Source organism: Pavona decussata, unplaced genomic scaffold, assembly GCF_977016875.1.
Source record: "Pavona decussata unplaced genomic scaffold, jaPavDecu1.1 SCAFFOLD_51, whole genome shotgun sequence".
NCBI classification, from domain to species: Eukaryota; Metazoa; Cnidaria; class Anthozoa; order Scleractinia; family Agariciidae; genus Pavona; species Pavona decussata.
Genome location: NW_028145473.1, coordinates 5130262 through 5151573, shown reverse-complemented (window position 1 = coordinate 5151573; position 21312 = coordinate 5130262). Strand labels below are relative to the sequence as shown.

The 21312-nt window shown below is 39.8% G+C and overlaps 2 protein-coding genes across 2 annotated transcripts; one reads left to right on the top strand and one right to left on the bottom strand.

Annotated features, from left to right (window-relative positions):
• Positions 1-1771: 1771 nt before the first annotated feature.
• Positions 1772-6658, bottom strand: LOC146481202 (uncharacterized). The gene has a single exon (XM_085108864.1). It carries the CDS (start codon positions 5707-5709, stop codon positions 4717-4719), a length of 993 nt encoding a protein of 330 aa, XP_084964990.1. The 5' UTR covers positions 5710-6658; the 3' UTR covers positions 1772-4716.
• Positions 6659-13561: 6903 nt separating this feature from the next.
• On the top strand, positions 13562-17332 carry LOC146481201 (uncharacterized). The gene is made up of 3 exons (XM_085108872.1): positions 13562-14648; positions 15646-15714; positions 15962-17332. The coding sequence occupies exons 1-3, from the start codon at positions 14611-14613 to the stop codon at positions 16386-16388; spliced, it is 534 nt and encodes a 177-aa protein (XP_084964998.1). The 5' UTR covers positions 13562-14610; the 3' UTR covers positions 16389-17332.
• The last annotated feature ends 3980 nt before the right edge of the window (positions 17333-21312 follow it).

The window sequence follows — 21312 nt, the reverse complement described above, 5'->3', positions numbered from 1 at the left end:
TGATTTATGAATTTAGAAATGGACCCGTTCATTTCGATCCCGAGAGACTATCTAACTTGTTTATCAATCCTTTGAGTTCTGATTTTGAGCGGTTCTTAATTCGGTCGGATGATCTAGACCCTGACATACATTTCAATATTGACGGCGGGTGTTCTTATTATGTAGAAGATAAATTTAACGATACTCTTCAGAAAGAAATCATGATTAGTTGTGAACAATCGAACCATCTTTCATTGTTCCATTTAAATATTCGAAGCCTTCAAAATAAGGTTGATGAACTATCGACCCTTCTAACCTCTCTAGATATAAAATTCTCCGTTGTTGGGATAACTGAAACCTGGTTAATGGATTCACCAGTTGGAGTCGAAATTGATGGTTATAACTTTGTTTACAAAAATCGCCCTGTTAGATCGGGTGGAGGTGTCGGCTTGTATGTATCAGACAATCTTGATTTTAGAATTCGCACCGATATTTATGCTGATGAAGCTGAGGTGATGGAAGCATTGTTCATTGAGATCATTCGACCCCACGAGAAAAATGTCATTGTTGGTATAATTTATCGCCCTCCAAATCAAAATGTTAATAATTTTGTGACCAGAATGAACGAAATATTAGGGAAAATATCTCGGGACAACAAGATATGCTATATAATGGGAGATTTTAATTTGAATCTGCTAAAAAATCAAAACCACAACGCCACCGGGGAATTCCTAGATGGCCTGTATTCTCACCTGTTTTTTCCGCTAATCACGTTACCTTCCCGAATCACTTCTCACACTGCAACTCTGATTGACAACATTTTTTCTAACCATGTCGAGCACAGTTATTTGAAGTCTGGACTATTAATAACGGATATTTCGGACCATCTGCCTATCTTTTCCATTTCCTTCGATCATAAGTTTACCCGCGGACACCAAGAGAACATATTTGTCCGTAAAAAAAGCGAGCTAAATATTTCCAACTTTCTAGAGGAATTAGATTGTATTGATTGGCTCAACATAGACGGGTATAATGATCCTAAAATCTGCTACAGCAAATTTCTTGAGCGATACACTAAAGCTTACGAAACACATTTTCCTTTGAAGAAACTGAAGCATCGCCTTCACTTTAGGAAACCGTGGATATCCCAGAGCTTACTTAAATCTGTCAAGCAGAAAAACAAACTATACAAGCAGTATATTTCAAACCCCTCTCCCTGGAACGAAGCGAAATTTAAAACATATAAGAACAAACTGAATCACTCCCTACGAATCGCGAAACGTTTATATTATGATAAGAAGCTAGGCGAGTCAAAATCCAATATAAGAGCCACCTGGCGTCTGCTTAATGAGGTCCTAAACAGCAAGAAATTGAGACCTAAACCCAACTCTGTGTTTAAGGTCGATGACCAAGATATTTCTGACCCAATGGAGATTGCTAATCGATTTTGTCATTACTTCAGCAATATTGGACCAAACCTCGCTAAACGAATTCAATCTACGACCTCGTATAAGAACTTTCTTCCTGGTCATTTCCCTCAGTCAATGTTCCTAAATTTAGCAACCCAGGAGGAGATTATAGATGTCGCATCTACGTTTCCGGCGGGAAAATGGGCTGGGTATGACAATATCCCTATGTCTATCATAAAGCGATCTATATGTAGCATTTCTTCTCCATTAACACACATTGTAAATCTCTCCATTACTCATGGTATCGTCCCGGATGAATTGAAAATTGCTCGTGTCGTACCTATTTTTAATTCAGGTGACAAAGCTCTCTTCAGCAACTACAGACCTATTTCTGTTCTTCCGTGCTTTTCAAAGTTTTTGGAACGAATAATTTACAACCGTATTATAAATTATCTCAATAACTCCGATATCTTACGTGATAATCAATATGGCTTTAGAAAAAATCGCTCTCCTAGCCTTGCGCTTATTGATTTGTGTGACAAAATTTCTTCTGCATTTGATAGAAAAGAACATGCCATTGGAGTATTCCTAGATCTTTCGAAAGCGTTCGATACGGTAAATCACGACATTCTTTTTGACAGACTCAATCATTATGGGATCCGTGGTCTGGCACTAGAATGGGTCAAAAGTTATTTTTCTGAAAGGACACAATTTGTCGAATTTAATAACGTTAGATCTGCCCCACAGGGGATTTCCTGTGGGGTGCCTCAAGGTTCCATTCTTGGTCCCTTATTTTTTATCCTGTATGTTAATGATTTGAACAATGCTTCCCTGCTTGATGCAATCTTGTTTGCTGATGATACAAACCTATTTATCTCCCATAATGATCCTGTTTACCTAATTAACACATTAAATAGAGAATTAAACAAATTGTCAACCTGGTTTGCAGCAAACCGGCTCTCCTTGAATTTAGCCAAGACTAATTTCATGGTATTCAAGCTTTGGCAAAAGAAGCAATCCTTTGAATTTCAAGTTTTCATAAATGAGCAGCCTATCCTTCGTGTTTCTGAGACCATGTTTTTGGGTGTTTTATTAGATGACAATTTGACCTGGAAATCGCATATATCCTTAACAGCAAATAAATTATCCAAATCTATAGGTATTATTCATAAATCTAGATTCTTTCACTCTACTCACTCCCTTCGTACTTTATACAATTCTATGATCCTTCCATATTTATATTATTGCAATTTAGCTTGGGCTGGTACCTATAAGTGAAACCTTCAGAGAATTGTAACCTTACAGAAACGTGCGTTAAGAATAGTAAGCAATTCTACATACATTGCCCATACTGGCCCTATTTTTAAGGAACTTAAACTCTTAAAATTTCACGATATCCATTCGTTTCAATTAGGTACTTTTATGTTTTCATTCAAGAACTCTACACTCCCTTCCAAATTCAATAACTTTTTTTTACTGAATAGTCAAATCCATAATTATAATACTAGGAATGCTCAGTCCTTCCGCTTGCCACTGTGCAGAACGAACACGAGGAAGTTTTCAATTTACTTTCAAGGTCCAAACTTTTATAATTCGCTAAATTCTGACATAACTAGTTCTCCCTCCACCGCTTCTTTTAAAAGAAAGCTTAAAGATTTTTTTCTCTCTAGGTATTAACTTCTGTAAGGCTGTATTTCTCAACTAACTTACTTAATATGTGTGTGCGTGTGTGTGTGTGTGTACGTGTGCGCGGTCAAAGTTAATTATCATAAGTCCATATTGTAATTCTAATATAAGATAGCTATTTTTTAAAAGTGAGGAAGCCTGACTTTATAAGCCTCGTGGTTTCTTTCAGGTTTTCTCGCCATTTATTTTCTTTCTTCAATTTTCATCATTTTTTTTTTCCATCTGTAATTGTTGTATGTGGCAAAATAAATATTGTATTGTATTATGAAGAGCAAACATAGAAATGCAGTCGGGGAAGACAAAACTGACGCACTCCGTTTGACAAGTGGCACCACCTCCTTTAAGGCAAGCGTCGCTGGAAAAATTGAGACTCTCAAAATCCCAGAGAAAAGGCTTGATAAGCGAAATGCGGTGATAGCATGGAAGAAACTCAAGCCACCATTGAATGTCCAAAAGCATAGTAGCGGTGATGGGATACCGGTAACACGCTGCATGCTTGCACTTGCGAAGACTGTTAAGGAGTCTGGCCATAAAGAATCTACCGGGCTTGACACACGCCGTGACAAACGAGAGCTTCCCAAGAAGGGATTGAAGCTGCTTCTTGGTAAAATTGAAGAATTTTGACAGATTGTAAGTTCGGTTCATAACTCCTCAAGACGTGAAGCGGGACCTCGAGAGTAAAGGCTTCCGTATCAACTAATATCCCGAGACAGATCATGGATGTCGAAGGGGGTGTGTCTTTCTCGGGAGAAGAATCTAAACCAAGTTGTTGAAATAATTGACCGAGTTGCGAAAACGCCTGACTAGCAAGAGACGGATATTCGGCTCTGTAAAAGTCATCCAGGTAAACATCCGCTGAAAATCCGTGTTCGTTGAAGATATGTACGACCGCTTGAGTTGTGCGCTGACAAATCAGGGCCGATGAGTGTAAGCCAAAAGGACAACATGTATCAAAGTAAAATTTTCCTTGATAACAAAAACCGAGTAAACTATAGTCCTTGTGATCAACAGGAAACTGTCTATAGGCACGGCGTAAGTCTTTCTTAAAAAGGAGACAGTTACGGCTTTTAGCGAGAATAAATTCAACGAGCCGATCTATTCCGGGCAAATGTAACTTAAACTGATCGCCCAGGTAAGTGTCAGAGGGGATGCCATCATTTACGGAAGATTCATGAGGAAAACTAAGATCCATAACAACCCTTTGGGTCTCAGAGCTTCGTTTAGGGACAGTTTGAAGCGGAGAGCAAACAAAATCATCTGCAAAAGGTGGAGAGTTGAAAGGACCCGTGATGGCATTGTAGGATAACTCGGTGTCGATATACGCTTGCACATAAGAGTCAAAGTTTAAAGCTGAAGGATGATTACGTGGAGATGAGACGGGACGTGTACAGGCAGTGTAGTTTATCGGCCAGCCGTAGGTGAGGAAATCGACCACAATGTTATCATAATGATTAGAGAGGAATGTTTTCCAGTTCCCGAGTAAAAGCGATGTGGGAACTAAAACCTTAGCGCCAAAGGCATTTGGTTGACGATAACGTGAAGCAAGGAAATATCGTACAACAGCTGCATTGTTGACAGATTCATGTTGGTGTCCGTTCCGGGTCAAAGAGGTCAATGGATTGCGGTCTGGTGAAGCTAATAGTCACTGTGCCGGAATTGGAGTGCGGCGCTTCGGACAATGCAACATGGGATGATCAGCCTTACAAACACGACAACGATGATGTTCGCTATAAGCCGCGCTCTCCTGTTTGTCACAGTCGCAAGTGGCGGTATAATTCCAAGACTTACACGCCTTGACATTGGAACCCGTGCCAGGCTTAACCGCCTGCTGGTTGTTTGGTGCAGTAATACTGCTGGAAGGCCAAGAGTTATTGTGCGAATTCTCGTAAGGTGAGGATGATCGAAGGTCAGAATGGCAAAAAAAGGTCGATGCCTGATTATTAATTGCCTTAGTATCGTGCCATTCTAAACGTTGTTGCTCTACTTGCTTCGAAACAAACTTATGAAAGGCGTGCACGCTGGACCATGAATAACTAATAGCTTTAATCATTAAAAGCTCAAGGTGCGCCAAGAAAGCCTCTTTCAGCTTCGCATCATAGGTCTTCATCATGATTAAAAAGCCTGAAACAAACTCGGGGAGATTAAGTTTATCATACTCGCCTTGAATGCTTGGGACGAAATCATGAGGCCAGTCGATTGATCTCTTGACCCGTCGTTGCGCGGCTGGCTCGTTGACTTCCTCGGTGAAACCTTCAAGCGTGAGGTCTTGGGGGCGTTCCCGGTGACTCAAACTGAGAACTTTCAGTTCCAACTCAAGCTTTTCTTTCTGAAGCTGGATCAGCTGAAGCTGTTGATCGTAAGTGAGAGAGGATGCTGAATCCTCTGGAGAGATTGGCGGCGGAGAGGCGGCAGGAACCGTAGCTCGTTTGGTTTTTGTGGTTTTGGACTGCTTTGCTGACTGAACAGGCTGAAGCATATCGCCTTTTTCCTCTAGATCAAAATCCTCGTGAAACAATGAGCTTGGAGGAAAATCATAGAGAAACTCAGGATCATATGCTTTCTTGGATTGACATTTTGGACGGGCACCTGAGGAGCGTGCCATTCTAAGAAAAGAGCTTGGAGAACAAATCAACATGGAAAATAAGAGCTCACACCTCGTCTCCAGATCTTACAAAAGATGTCCTTGCAGTCTGCACAGTCGATTATAAGAGACATTCGATACCTCTATAACCGGTTAATTAACCATCATTAATAAATGATTTCTCCAGGGTCTGTGAAGTGGAGTCCAGGCATCGTTTTGGAGGTGTGTGGAAGTCGTTGGTGTCTCGTTCAAGTGGGCAATTTGACAAGACATGTTCACGCAGATCACCTCATTACAGCATCTGGTGATGAGACGCTAACTGATCCAGGTGATTCCTTAGAACTAGAAAATCATTTGCGAGGTTCACAAAACGTGTTTCAACCTGAACTTTGCACACACGATGTACAAGACGACAGACCAGAGCCACAAACGGAGAACACGGAAGTAACAGGCAGTTCACCCATTCCTACAGAAGGACTCACTCTAAGACGCTCGACTAGAATAAGGAAACCAGTTGAAAAGTTGAACTTCTGATAAAAGCTGAGTTTCAGAAGAAAACTTTAGTGACGAATTGGAACAAACTTTTTTTTCGGTGTACTTTCTTTTTTTGGCGGGAAAGTAGTGTTATATATTACCTTTGTTGTCATTTCTTTTTTTTTGGCGGGAAAGCAGTGTTATGTATTAGCATATTCAGTACCATATACACGTGTATGTGCATATTGTTATGTATTGGCATATTCAGTATTGCATTAATAAACTATTCAGATTTGCACTGGCTGCAGGCAGCCACAAATGGCGTAGTGCTGTTCCTTATTACAGATAAAGATAGAGATATTACAGAGTCTTAAGATGATTTGTCCGAAGATGATTCTAGGTAAAGAGCTAGTGCAGCATTTATAAACACTGTTATCAATTGACAATGATAATCTCTAGGTAACATCAATGTTGTTCCTCTAGACTAGTTCTTCCTCCTCTTATTGTTGTTATTATTATTATTCAACAATACCTCGAATATGAATATACAAAATGAGAGGTGCAATCGAAATGTAACATTTCACAGATGTGCAAATAATCACCGACAACAAAGACAACACCAATCTTTGTTGTACCTTCTTTAAGAAAAAAAAAAGATTACATTCAAAGTGAAAGATCAGAAAAATTTGATAGTAATGACTCCCTGGAATAGCCTTCTGGACTTGCAGAGCCAGGATGTGAACATTAATTGCAACCATTGCCAAATTTTAGCCCTTGGTTGCTGTTTTAGTCTATCAGACTACAGGTACCTGTAGACGTGTTTATAACAGTGGTGTTTCCTGATATTATATTTTAGTTTCAAAGAGTTGTGTTATTCTGTAATTAGAGAGCTGAACAGAGGACAGAACAATCTTAGATACAAGTGACAGTGACTCTGATGACATAATGTTAGTACTTCTCTATTTACGATTTAATTATGAGTTCAACTTTATAAATCTACTGCCAGATTCAAATGTCCTTACAAGTTTTAGTGTATTGAGTATGTGTCCAACAAATTTGTCAACCCTATCAGTTTATTACTATTACGCTATTACGACAAAACATTTATAACACAACATTAAATTTTATTTTATAAATTAATGTAATATTTATTTGCGTTTCTTTCCTTTTTTTTAGTGTTCATTACAATGACAATTGCTCTGATGGTGGTAATAATGAAGGGGTGGTTCCTGATATGGAAGTCCAGGAAATAGAGGCCGAGTTTGAGGTCCTACTGGAAGAACCTACCACTTGTGTAGAGATTGAGGAAGGCCCTGAATTTGGCCCTCATAAAATTTAGCAGAGGAGAAGAGCTCTACCATTTGAGAAAAGAGTTGGCAAAGGTCACAGAAAATTTTTTTTTTGATGTTCGTTGGACCTTTTCCTTGACTTGTTTGTTGGCTGTCGTAGAACTTGGGAATGTAGTAATGTACCAAATGTAAAGCACCACTTTGTGGGTACTACTCCTGTTGTTACCACCAGGTGCAAAGCTGGGCACATTTTCAAGTTTGCCTCCTCGAGGGAGGTTAATGGCCTGTAAGCCGATAACCTTCAATTTGCTACTGCAATTCTTCTTTCCGGAAATAACTTCTGTAAAGTTGACAGGATGGCTTGGCCTGTATTCCTTGTCAGAGGGGACCTTTTATCGATTCCAACGGCTGTACTTGTTTCCTGTGGTTAAGGATTGGTGGGGATGGTTGCGTGATGAGTTGATAAAGGAGTTTGCGGGTGCGGGTGCGCTGCGTCAGATTTCACCGGAAACCACGAACGCTCAATGGGTTATTTGAAACCCCTGCAAAAAGCTGCAAACGCATTCGGAGGATATGTGACATCTAGAAAAGTCAGATGCCGCTCCCCGTTTTCCATGGTATAGTAGTGCCAATAGAAGGACATGTGACGCATTGGCCATTTCTTCACTCCTGCTTCTGTTGAATTTCGTATCGATTACTACTTGTGTCATGGAACCGATGGTTGAAAGGTGAAATTAATTCTTTGATGGTGCGTGTAGGTGAAAACCTTACTCCCGAACAAGCAGAAATTTTTCAGTTTGCCAGGAATGGCCATAACATCTTGGTCACCGGTCAAGCTGGAACAGGAAAATCCCGAGTTGTAAATACCATCCGTGATGACAGCAGGCAGCATGGACTAAAAGTAGCTGTAATATGTTCCAGTGGAATCGCTTGCCAAGTTTATGATCGAGGTGTTGCATCTACTGTCCACTTATACTATGGACTTGGTGCCACAGATATGCCTTCCAGTCAACTTGTCGATCGTGGAACAAGTAATGTGGGAGTTTCAGAGAAAATTAAAACGGTTGATGTAGTAATCTGGGATGAGGCGAGTATGTCGAGTGCACGTATGTTAGACGCTGTGAAGATGAATCCGAGGAAGAGAGTTTGCTATTTGCGGGAAAGCAAATTATCATCATTGGTGAGTTTTTACAGCTATGCCCAGTACCGAGCTTGTTTGAATCTGGTTCTTTTATGTTCATTTCTCAAGGATTTGGATACGCCATAACTCACAGATTCCAACTCACAAAGGTGTTACGTCAATCGGATACCAACACAATGTTCATGAATTGTTTGTCGGATGTCAGGCTTGGAACTTGCAGCAAGGAAAGTGCCTCATTTATTGAGAAATTATCTAGAAGCCTGGAACCTTAATTGAAACGCATGGCAACATATTTTTTTCAAGGAAAACTCTGTCTTTCTTTTCAATCGTTCTGCCCTTGAAAAGCACGACTGCAAGCTACTCCGCTTCGATGCCACCTTTGACGGGAAAGGCGAGAAGATGAAATTTCGGGGGGGGAAAAACATTGTTCTTAAAGCGTGATTGTAAAGTCATGCTAGTGCGGAACAGATCAGATGCCCTAAAAAATGGAAGGATGGCAACTTTTAAGAGTGTAGACGGAAATTAACTCCTGGTTTACTTCGAAAAGGTTGGCACAGTTGCCATTGAAAGAGTCACATGGGTTCAAAGAAATCGCCAGGGTGAGAAAATTGGAAGTGTAAGCCAATTTCCTATCATCCTGGGCTATGCTGTAACGTGTCATAAATTGCAGGGGTTCGTGCTCCCTGCGGTAGTTTTACACTTGTCTGAATAATTTGTCCCCGTTTTAGTCTATGTTGCAATGTCCCGTGTGACATCTGCAGATACACTGCAAGTTTTAGCATTTAACAATAACCAGATTTTACCAGCAGATCCTGAAGTAATTCTTTAGTGTAGCCGAGATGTTGAAGAATGCGATGCCTCTCTTCGTTGCGGCAGAAAGAGGGTGGTTGCCGATGAAACCGTTTTTGACGTCCGTGACAGATTTCAACCGGAAGATTTAGACGACATTAGCGAGGACAGTTATCAGTTTCCAATTGAAGTTTCAGACGGCAGGGTGCATGCTTATTACTTTGAGCGAGAAGACAGTACTGATACGGGTGTTAGCCTCGTTCAGATATATCAGCAAATGAAAGTCACGGGTCAGAACTGTCCCACCCACCTCCAGGTTTAGACACGAGAGAGCTTCTGATTAAATTGAGTGGAAACGCCTTATTCCAATTTTAGCCGAGATGTGAACAAAGGAGTAGATGTCCTGTTAGATGCCAGGTTTTCGCACAACGTGAAAGTGTTCATTGACATCATGTGGTTTCATTCATTCTGGGCCTTGGAGACTCATATATTTGATAACGCCGACGATCTGGATGTCAAGGCGAAGAGATGCGATTTTACGACGGCCACTGCTAAGTTGCAGAAATTGTTAGTTTCCCCCGAGTTTGCCCAGCACATTCTGTGCCTCTTCAATGCCTCCACCTTTACACCAGCCCAGTGGTCAGTTGCTTGTGATCTTGGAAATGCTCTGTACATGAGATTTCTTGGAAACCTTTTGGCTCTAACGGCAAAAGAATCAAACAAAGAAGCAATCGCATTTGATGTGGAAGATATGCCAGCTGCAGGCAAAGCAAAAGTTCATCATGTTGGGGGTTGGGCTATCAGGAAAGTGATTGAGAAATCTAGAAGATACGTAAAAGCAAACATGTACAGCAAGAACGTGCAAACCATGGCATCAGTGAGGCAGCATCACAGCATTAGCGAACTTATTGAAGAATCGCTTGTTGGATCGGTGTCAGTGTTAGAAAATGATAGTCAGTATAAGGACACCCTCCAGGTGACTGAGTCACGCCAATACAGAGAATTGGGCCTTATACACATTGAGGATGCCGTTTCCAATTTTTTTTATGGTCCTTGAGAACGAAAGAGTAAAGTTATTAAACGACCAGACAATGCACAGAGAAGGTGCCAATATGGTGGAAGTGGCGTTACAAAATATCACAAGCAACTGTGAGCTTAAAGTAAAGTGGACGGAGTGTTTCAATGTCGAGGACCAAGAAGAAAAGAAGGCAAGTGTCTTTTAAACCCGCTTCTATTTTGTTGTATATTTTTAATAAGTTAATTTCACAATTTCAATATTGCTTCCCTTATACAACTGACATTTAAAAAGATCTTTTAATTTTCGTAGGAGTTGTTGACTCGATTTGGGTGTCTGTTGTTGAATGTTATATCCACATGGGCACAGCTCAGTACCTAAGAGACTTCCGACAAAGCTATGAACTGAAGAAGAGCGCTGAACTAAGGAAGATAGTTTTGCAACGCCAGAAGATGAGTCAAGAGAGGACGGACAGCGTTTCCTTCAAGGTGGGTATAAATACATGAGGACACGTGGAAAACAGGCTGAAGTAGTCAAGAAAAAGACACATTTTCGTAGTAAACACCAGGCTCTGAATAAATATCAGCATCCATTTATAAATACGTGGCCACAGTAATGTCAAAGTAGTTTTGTTTATTAACATGTAAAAAATTCTTCTAGTAGTTGCCTAAGCATTCATGATCGTTATCAAATTTGCCTCCATCCACCCACAATTCAAAAGAAACATCATTAAAGTAACCATTGTTTGTATGTAACTCTTATACACAGTAAATTCTTACAGACAGATCAGAAGGTAAAACAACATCTCACGAACGGCTTTTGCATTTCATCCAAAAGTTCAGTGATCCGAGTGTCCTTGCCAGTGTCTATTTAAAAGGAGAACTGGCATCATAATGTGAAGCATACAAAGTCCGTTTAAGACAAAGTGAAACCAAAAAAAGTATTGGCTACAAAACTCATTGAAGTCATACAAAGCAAGAGGACAATGCCATATTGTGCCTGTAGATGACCGACAGTTTCAGGTAGTAGAAACTAGCAGATGAGTCCCTTGGCAGAGTGAGGATCAGCTTCAGACTTTCAGGTAAATATTTACTGACCGTGCCATTGTCTAAAAAATGTCCCAGGATCCAGAATAGCCACATTAAATGTTTGAAATTAGAATTCCTGGATACTGATTATTTTACAGATGCTCCTCTTGTGAGTGTTAGCACACTCTAACTTGTAATATCTATTACTTTGCAAGATGAAAAAGTGCTATCACTTGGTTTTCCAACGTTACTTTTGCGGCTTATTGTTGTTTGACCAAATCTTATTGAGTTTTGTGCAGATTCTTGTTCAACATAAGTGGGGTTGTTGTTTTACGTCAAATCTGCGGAAAGAATACAATTCGCTCCTGAAAACTTCGGGAAGGGCAAACCAATTGCAAAAAGACCATTTTTGGATGTACTCCAAGACCAGACTAACTGGACTTTGAACGGACAACGAGGAAAGACCGGGGACATCACTTAAGGTGGCCAAACACAGTTTTCCAGTATACTGGTGTTAGTAAACATTATTTGAAAACTACGTTCTTCTGAGAACCCGAAATGAGCATGGTGCAAGATTAACCAAGAAGGAATAAATTTTGATACTTCTTGTTGAGAAAGGTGCCGTTGCCATGGCAACGCAACAAGCTATTTACCATCCAAAAATAATGGTTTTCCTTAATTTTTAGAAAATGCACTCGTTAGATTTTTTCCATTTTTTGTACCCAGAACTCACAAAATACTGACATACTGACGCTGATTTCATGTAATTTTAAGAGAGAGATCTCCTGTAAATGTTGGTTTTGCACTCTAATGTTTTTTGAAGATACCCCCTGTCAGATTTTGTTTTTGGTTTGTACGCAAGTTACGCTTTTAGAAAACTACTGTTTTGTCAAATGTCACGAAATTCTAACGAGCGGTTCCTTAGTAAGCAGTTCATTTCTATTAAAACAACCAGTCACAATTATTTCCTCAAATGCGCATGCGTGGCTTTTAATTAGGTTTTCTCAGCAAAGATGAAAAGCGTACAAAAAGGCTTAGCTCATTGTGAACTCACTTTCTTTGATCGGCGATAAATGACGAAGGATTCACAAACAACAAACTGAGTTATTTTCAGAGCAAAACTTACCTTTGTGATTTTCATTTGGTATAAAATCGAGGGATTGATAGTATTTGCTTGCCACAACCCTAGCGCGCGCTTAATAGCATCACTAACAGAATCTGTAAATCGCGCGCAAACTGTGTTAGGCCACCTTAAATCCTTTTGGCATCCATGAGCCTTGATGGTGATAAAAGCGTTGGCTGAATTGGCAGTTTTTGACACGTCCACTTCAGTTACCACTCTAACGTTATTGAACTCCCATTTCTCTGTTTGAACGAAGGATACAAAGTTAGTTTTGTCCATTATCATTTTCCAGTCACTTGAAATGCTTATACCAGCCAGTTCATCTGACAGCGGAATGGAATCTTGATGTTGTTTTGGTGCTGGGTCATTTCTACTCAGATTTAAATCAACATGCTGTCGTTGTTTACGTGGACCTCTCTTTACTTTTTGAATTGAACCAGGCCAAACATGGTGTACAAGAAGACCCAAAAACGACTAACTCAAGTATGATTCGCTATTGTTCTCCTTGCTTTACTCTGCACCGTCAATGATATCCTGTATAGGCGTCACAGCACCCTCTTGGTATGCATAATTAGCCATTAATGAATGACGAAGGATTCACAAACAACAAACTGAGTTATTTTCAGAGCAAAACTTACCTTTGTGATTTTCATTTGGTATAAAATCGAGGGATTGATAGTATTTGCTTGCCACAACCCTAGCGCGCGCTTAATAGCATCACTAACAGAATCTGTAAATCGCGCGCAAACTGTGTTAGGCCACCTTAAATCCTTTTGGCATCCATGAGCCTTGATGGTGATAAAAGCGTTGGCTGAATTGGCAGTTTTTGACACGTCCACTTCAGTTACCACTCTAACGTTATTGAACTCCCATTTCTCTGTTTGAACGAAGGATACAAAGTTAGTTTTGTCCATTATCATTTTCCAGTCACTTGAAATGCTTATACCAGCCAGTTCATCTGACAGCGGAATGGAATCTTGATGTTGTTTTGGTGCTGGGTCATTTCTACTCAGATTTAAATCAACATGCTGTCGTTGTTTACGTGGACCTCTCTTTACTTTTTGAATTGAACCAGGCCAAACATGGTGTACAAGAAGACCCAAAAACGACTAACTCAAGTATGATTCGCTATTGTTCTCCTTGCTTTACTCTGCACCGTCAATGATATCCTGTATAGGCGTCACAGCACCCTCTTGGTATGCATAATTAGCCATTAACCTTCGAATGAGGTGAACGACTTTATTTAGAGGGTTAAATATAATAATAAGCGGTTTTGTTTGTTTTTCTGTATCGCAAAAAAATGATAACTGAAAGAAGCTTACCATAATTTCCACTTTGCTCATTAACCAAACGATTTGGCTTTTTTCTTAGGAGGAATATACTCTGTCTCGTCTCTCGCCACTTTCGACAGCATTCTGCTTGTGAAATTTAGCTCTGAGAAGAACTGTTGGCTGTTCTAAATCTAAATAGAACCACTGAAGGATAGCTTTGAAAAGAACTTTTGAATTTTAGCTCTGAAAAGAACTGTTGAACTGTTTGAGCGACGAATTTCACCAAGGAACTGCTTATCAGACTGGCACCCAGGACAAAATGAACGTCGAAAGTTCAAAACTGAATTTGATTTTGCATTACCAGCTTTTCAAATACCCATTGAGCGTTCGCGGTTTCCAGTGAAATCTGACGCAGCGTAGCCTAGCAGGGTGTTGATTTGCATGTAGGCAATAGTGCCGTCCCACCCCGACCGAGTGCTGTTTTTGTCAAACGGACACGGTCGCTAAGCTTTGATTTTCAAATCCGGTATCTTCACCATTGGCTATACGCATCCTGCAGCAGCGAGAGAGGCAGATTTCAGCTGGTAAACGAAAGATTTTCAGGCGGTTGCGATGGGATTTGTGAACCAGTGACCGATGGACAGTAAAGCAAGTTATTCATGCTTCGGCTGATCGGGATTTGAATAGGCTACATCTATTCCTCGGGAATATTTTGGCCTTTGCAGTACGATGGTTCGATTCTGAGCCAGCCAGCCTTGTGTTTTTTTTATAGTAGATCACCACCACCAGCGCTAACTCGCTGAAAACGCTTCAAAACGGCCTCAAATGCCGGGAAACAACAAAGAGTACATCACGGATACAAGGTAAGGCAGTTTATTCAGAGAACATTCAATTTTCAGCATTTAAGAACGGTTTGCTGTAAGGACCGACTATACGTATACAAAATAGAAAAAACGATTTGCTGAAATTAAATTGCTCAATTATTCATTCCATCATTTTTATTGGTTCTTTCTTTATGCGGTCTTTCTTTCATTTCATCAAGGAAATTTCTTATTTTTGGGACTCTGTGAGGCAGTGAGACTGTAATTCATTTTCAAACAAATTGAAAGGTTTTTGCTTACAGTATACCATTGTTTATACCTTGTGTAAGAACTTCAACCCATTATTGGTACGTAATGCAGTAAATCTTGTTTCTAATTATTCTTAAGAGCAAGTGGCTTGGCCTGCTTGACCATGTTTGCAATACACATGAATGGCTGGGGGGCAAGTGCGATCATGAAGACCAAATCCACGATCCCAACTTGCCATGGTTTGACAGAAGCGATGCTGACTTTCCTTCTTCACCTATCCACTTCGTGCCATGTGGCACATAAGGCCTCAACACAGCTCCGCCAACCAGCTCTGTCAGCTGCTGCGATTTGTACCTCACTCTGATTCTTCCATCCAGGCCTTTTCCCTTTCCCTCTCTGTCGTCCTCCTCCATGTTGTCCTTGGTCTGCCCCGTTTTCTTCCCCCTTCCCCTCGGCTTTGGCTCAAGGGCATCATGCTTTGCTTACTTACATTGGCCCCAAGAGAAGATTGACTTCGAGTGTTTAAGGCTTCTGTAATCTGCTTTGTTTTACGGGGGTGGGTGATTGGCCCACAAACCCCCAAAATTATATTTTTTCCCTTTAAGAAATCTTTACACTAGTTCGTAATGTATTGCGCCTTTGTAAAACTAATCTTAACTGTTATGGGCTGTAAAAGTGAAGATTTGGTTTAAAAGGCATAATGCGTTTCGAACAGGAGCAAAGATTTGTTTAATCAAAAAAAAGTATTCTGGGGTTAGAGGCACTTTAAACCATTATTTTGTTCCTTCAGGCACACAAGCAGAATTGAATGCGCAAACAGCCTAACTCTTGTATACACCTCGAAGAGAACATCATTAAGGTATTTTATTTTCCTGTTCTTCGGGTTGCCATTATTTTGAATTCTTATTACCTGAATAATGACGTCTAGCTGCTCCCTTGAGTAGTAATCAGCCTATAACAGGTGGGGCAGTAGCAAGGATATTTTTCATTCTTTGATTGATTCTTTTTTTGGGGTAGGGGCTTTTTCTTACTGAGAATGACACAGTTAGCTGCATGGGGGGATGATGACCTTCACATGTCAACTACATGTAAATTTTGTTTTCCAGCTATAGGGCTTTCAAGACAAGAAAATATCTTGCCGCCATAGACTGGAACTTCCACTTGGGTCTTTCGACAGCTACAAACAAGAAAGGGCACGAGATCATCTCGCGGAAGTATAACCAACGAACAAAACAGTGGGATGTGAGAACAGTCAAACAAGACAAAAGCTTTGCATACATTCCACTTCTCATAGCCAGAATTTTTCATGCTAGGATGGAGGATAGACAGCTTGTCACACAAAACGTGTCACTCAATGCAAGCGACCCACATCTCTTGGCACCCATAATTGCTGCAAAGTCTCCTCCTCCTTCAAAGGACCTCTTGCCAAGGCAAAGTAGGTTTAATCTGCATTTCAAGCCTGCAACAAGTGCCACCAAGGAAAGAAGTGAGAACCCTCCATCCAAAGAACAGCAAAATAGTACAGCACCATGACATTGAAAAACTCTGCTTGAATGTGCAGTTGTGCAGATATCATACTGTGTAGTTGCAGTGTATAGACCCCTTTAAGTAATTCCAAATCTGGAGGAAAAAACAATGGATTATGGTTGTTCTCTCTCCTGAGAGAAACAAACTTTTCAAATGCAAAAGAATCTTTTTTTTTTTGCCCTCCACAATGGGAGTCAACTGAAAGGGGTCTATATTAATCATTTGAGGGTTCTTAAAATTCATGATACATTTGGAATTTTAATATTTTTTCCCAAACATTCATGTGTCATGAAGGTTATGTTATATTTTACAGTCTTTACTATGCAATAATTACTATTTCTGAAAGGGACTGTGGTTTGATATTCACTATTGTTATGACAATTTGAGCAAAAGTTAATATCAGAGTTCCATGTTTTCACATTTTTAAATATAAGATTTTCTAAATTACTGAGGAATACATAGCTATCCTTATTATTGTTCCATTTATTCAAATAAATCAATACATAAGAGATTGCTCAAATCTGCCTTGGGGACAGCAAGTTATGTGATAATAAATCAATAATAAATATAAATATCTAGAATGCACTCATTTACATGTGATATGACCAAGTGAACAATAGATCAAATTTGGTAAGAGAAATAAATGAAAGCGCGTTCAAATGTCATTCACCGTAAGAAACACGTTTTGGAAGACTTTGTAACAAGCAGGTAGTGCTCTCTCAACTGTTAAAGTTCCCGATACCCCATATAAATTCAGTGACTGATGGGTACCAAGCTGTAATTTTTAAAACAACACATGAAGGACACACATGCCCATATTTTCTGTGCCAAAATGTCCATGTCTGGCCGATGTAAATTGATGATAGGCAGCTTTCTTGAATGCACGAGTACTATTGTCTTGTCTATTGTTCCTTATGTCGCCCGCGTTTCGAATAGCAAGTTCAAGGACATCAATATCAAGGCATAACTTTGCAAAGCAGGATGTTGTAGTTATGCACTTGCTCTGCTAACAGCATTTGTTTTCTATGGCCTGTGACATGGTTCTGCACATACCACAGACACACCAATCTATTACCACTGTGCTCGGTGGTGGGGCAGGGTTGGCTGTGAGTGTAGCTGTCTGGGTTACCTCAGCTGTGAGGGAAGACGCAACTGTGGATGTTGTTGAGGTGTTGGGCTCCAGATTATTGTCATCAAGATCATCCTCCACGATGAGCAGAAGACGGATATAATCAGCAGTCCACAAAATCACATGACATGAAATATTCACATGAGGAGTAATGTTTAGCTGTACAGCTGGTAACTCAAATACATGGCAACGCAGCAATCGGAAAGAAAATAAACTTACTATTCCATTGAACTGTCGTAAAGTTGACAGGAAAAATACTGTCATAATTTATACCATAAATATTTACTTGCAAATGTACTGCCCACAACATGCAGATGTGCCACTGTCCTTTTAGGGTTTATAAAGTGGTTTTCATGCCCATGGCAAATGTAAAAACAATGGACATATCTCGCTTACTGTCAGACTGATAAAACAGAATAAACTGCATGACATCAGTGCAAAACAACAAACTAATAAATGGAGTTATAGAAATTATGAACCTATTTATACTGAAATAAGTATTCAGATGAAAACTATAAAAATCAGTGCATCAACAAAGGCCAAGCAAGAGGAAAGTACCTTCACATTGTTATAGTCTTCGTGTTGTTCCTCTGTATCAGCATCCAAAGAACCTGACGGGGACGAAATCCTTCGATTCTTGGTCTCACTCTTCGTGCACGTGTCTCGGTTGCAGATGAATCTTGCGAGTCCTAAAAAAGTAGTACAATTATAAATCAATTCTCTTTTTTCCAGCTTTAAAAATAGACAAGCAATTTTTTGAACTGTATACCCTGTTTCTGCAAGGTTTATTTGTAGTTCCACATTTGCAATCGCTGCCGCAAAGCACATTTCTTCCTTTGCAAGGTGTTGGAGTCAAACAGTACCTCGCTGAAGTGGCTCTATGATTGGCTGATTGAAAATCTCGGTTTTTCTTAATTTTGGGCATGTAGGAGCACCAAAAAACCAGTCACTTCAACTGTTATTTCAACCATTTCTGTGGTATGACAAGTGCAATTTGTAAGAGATCAATAGTTTTATATTAGGAATTTCAAACTTTTGAAATATCAAGCCAAGTGACACGACATGTAATTATAATACATATTACTAACTGTTGTATACTGGTCTACTGGTCTGCAACAGGTGTAAAAAAGGTTATGAGTAGACAACTAAGTGTAGCAAATGTGGCAAGCGTGCTTAGTGTAACAAGTCAACTAACCGTGGCGAGTGTAGCAAGCGTAGCATGCGTAGCAAGGGTAGCAAGCGTAGCAAGCGTAGCAAGTGTAGCAAGTGTAGCAAGCGTAGCAAGTGTAGCAAGCGTAGCAAGTGTAGCAAGCGTAGCATGCGTAGCAAGAGTAGCAAGCATAGCATGCGTAGCAAGTGTAGCAACCATAGCGAGCCTAGCAAGCGTAGCAAGCATAGCGAGCCTAGCAAGTGTAGCAAGCATAGCGAGCCTAGCAAGCGTACCAAGCCTAGCAAGTGTAGCAAGTTTATCAAATATAGCAAGGGAGTTTTCTTGCAACGCTAATATGGCTCACAGCGAACAGCGTTTTGTCTTGGAACAGTCGAAGTGCTGTCCACACCCTATCTGTAGAGGAGATGAAGAAGTGGAAGAAAGCATAACTAAAAAAGGAGGTGGCGTAGAAAACCTTTTGGCTGCTACTGACACTGACACTTACGCTTTAGGCTTTATTCTTTCAAACACTTTGTAACTCACTGTAATCAGTTGTTGTCACTGAATCATAATTAATTATGTATGTTTCGCCTAGTTGTTATATAGTCCTAACGGTTTTCCAAATAGTCTGGGACTTACGATGATGTTCGTAACATTGAAACATGTCTTTTAAATTAAAGAATGTCGTAATCTTCTTAAAAATCGCGATTTTCTTTCTGCTGTCTCGTCCTTTTGGTTCTATTTTTATTCAGTTATTTCGAATTCTTTTAAGCCTGGTTTTCACTAGCGACGCAAGCATAACGCAAGCATAAGTGCAAGCACAAGGATCAAAATTTTTCCTTTTCCTTGTGCTTGCGCTTATGCTTGAGTTCACTTGCGTTGTGTGAAAACGGGCGTTGTGTGAAAACGAAGCAATATGCTTGCGCTTGTGCTTGCGTTTATGCTTGCGTTGCTAGTGAAAACCAGGCTTTAAGAGGCACTACTAGAGTTCCGGCATTTTACATATCTATCCAATCACACTGGTAATCAAAAAAGTTAAGCCGATCAAATGAGCCTGTTTTCGACAATTGCGCCAATTACTGAATAAACACCCAAAGGCACTTCTTTAAATTTCCCCCTGATTCAATATCGTGCAGCACAAAATTTCTGAGGAAGTTTTATTCGACAGGGGTTCTGTTTATAATAATAATAACGTTAGTTACATGTAGTTTAAGACTCTACTGTAATAATTCAAATCTAATAGCAACACTATCGAAAATAATTCTGTAGAACAGTTAAAGCAAGCCTATATATGTTCATTTAAACCATTTACAATGGCGCCAACTTTAATACTGATTAATTTATCTCTGTATAGTGGGCAGTGGTTCCCGGGCAACCGTCTACTAGCCGATCTCGGATTTTTTAGTTTTCTTGTTTTTGCGGGCATGGATTATGGAGCAATGGTTCGCTTTCTTCAAGAGGGTGTTTGTATTTTTTAACCTGAATGGGTCAATATGCAAATTTTGACACTCCGGTTCACATTATCTCATACACTTCTTCGATAGGTTTTTCTCTACGGGAAAGTTTTTTGGGGGGATCCGATGGTAATTCACCACTACCTCTAACTCCCTCCTTTTAGGATTGGAACGTACGGGCTTTAGTACATACATACATACATACATACATCACATCCTTCATTTAATAAAGCAGGGTGAATAAATGGCTGCTAATGCTGATGTGGACCTGCCATCTACTTAACACTAAATGAATAAATATCGATAAATCTATCCTACTGTAACTATTTATAAATACAAATAATACATTAGTAAATAGATAAGTAAAAATAAATATATTGATAACAATTAAGATTACTTAGACAATGCATTAGCAGATAAGAGGATGACCAATCAAAGTACAGTAACTAGTAAAAAACTACAAATCAATAATACATAAATTCGTCACTGCTATTACTGGTTGCAGTAGAGTTTGTGGCAAAATTAATATGGTCAATGCATTTAGAGAATTTCTTAATGCTAGCCTGGACGTTGAAGTTGAACTCAAGAAGCTAGAGTTGCTCTCGGCTACGCCTCGAGCAACTCTTACGCTTCTCTCGTGCTCTCCAAACTTCCCGCGTGCATCCATAACTCGATATACGCGCGCTAAGCATGAATCAATTCTTAAATAAACATTCCATTTAAAATATGACAATCATGTATCAGATAGTGGCATATTGTTTGAGAATTTTGTTATTATTACTTTGATTAATTGGATAAGTGTGTTCCTTAAATCAGTTGTGTTAGATCAGTTTCAAATAATAAGCCAATTGATTTTTTTTTATTTGTCAGTACCTTTGGGTGTCTCATGATCAGCTGATATCCTATTGCCAATAGCACTTCTTGCTGAACATATTTTATTTTCCATCTAACTTAAGGTTCCATACTTTGTCCCAATGCTTTGGACAGAATACTCCGGCATTTCAACTGGCAGCAGCATTTGTCCTTTCAAGGATTTTGAGAAATGCTATGTCGCCGGGTGATGTGTGGAGTAAGTGTTAAGTGTGAAGTGTTACAGTTCAAAGAAATTCTTACTGTCTGGTTGGACATTCAACTTGTCAAAACGTTTGTTGGGTAATTGCTGCACCAAGGCACCTTGCCCTGTAATATTTGGTGTAC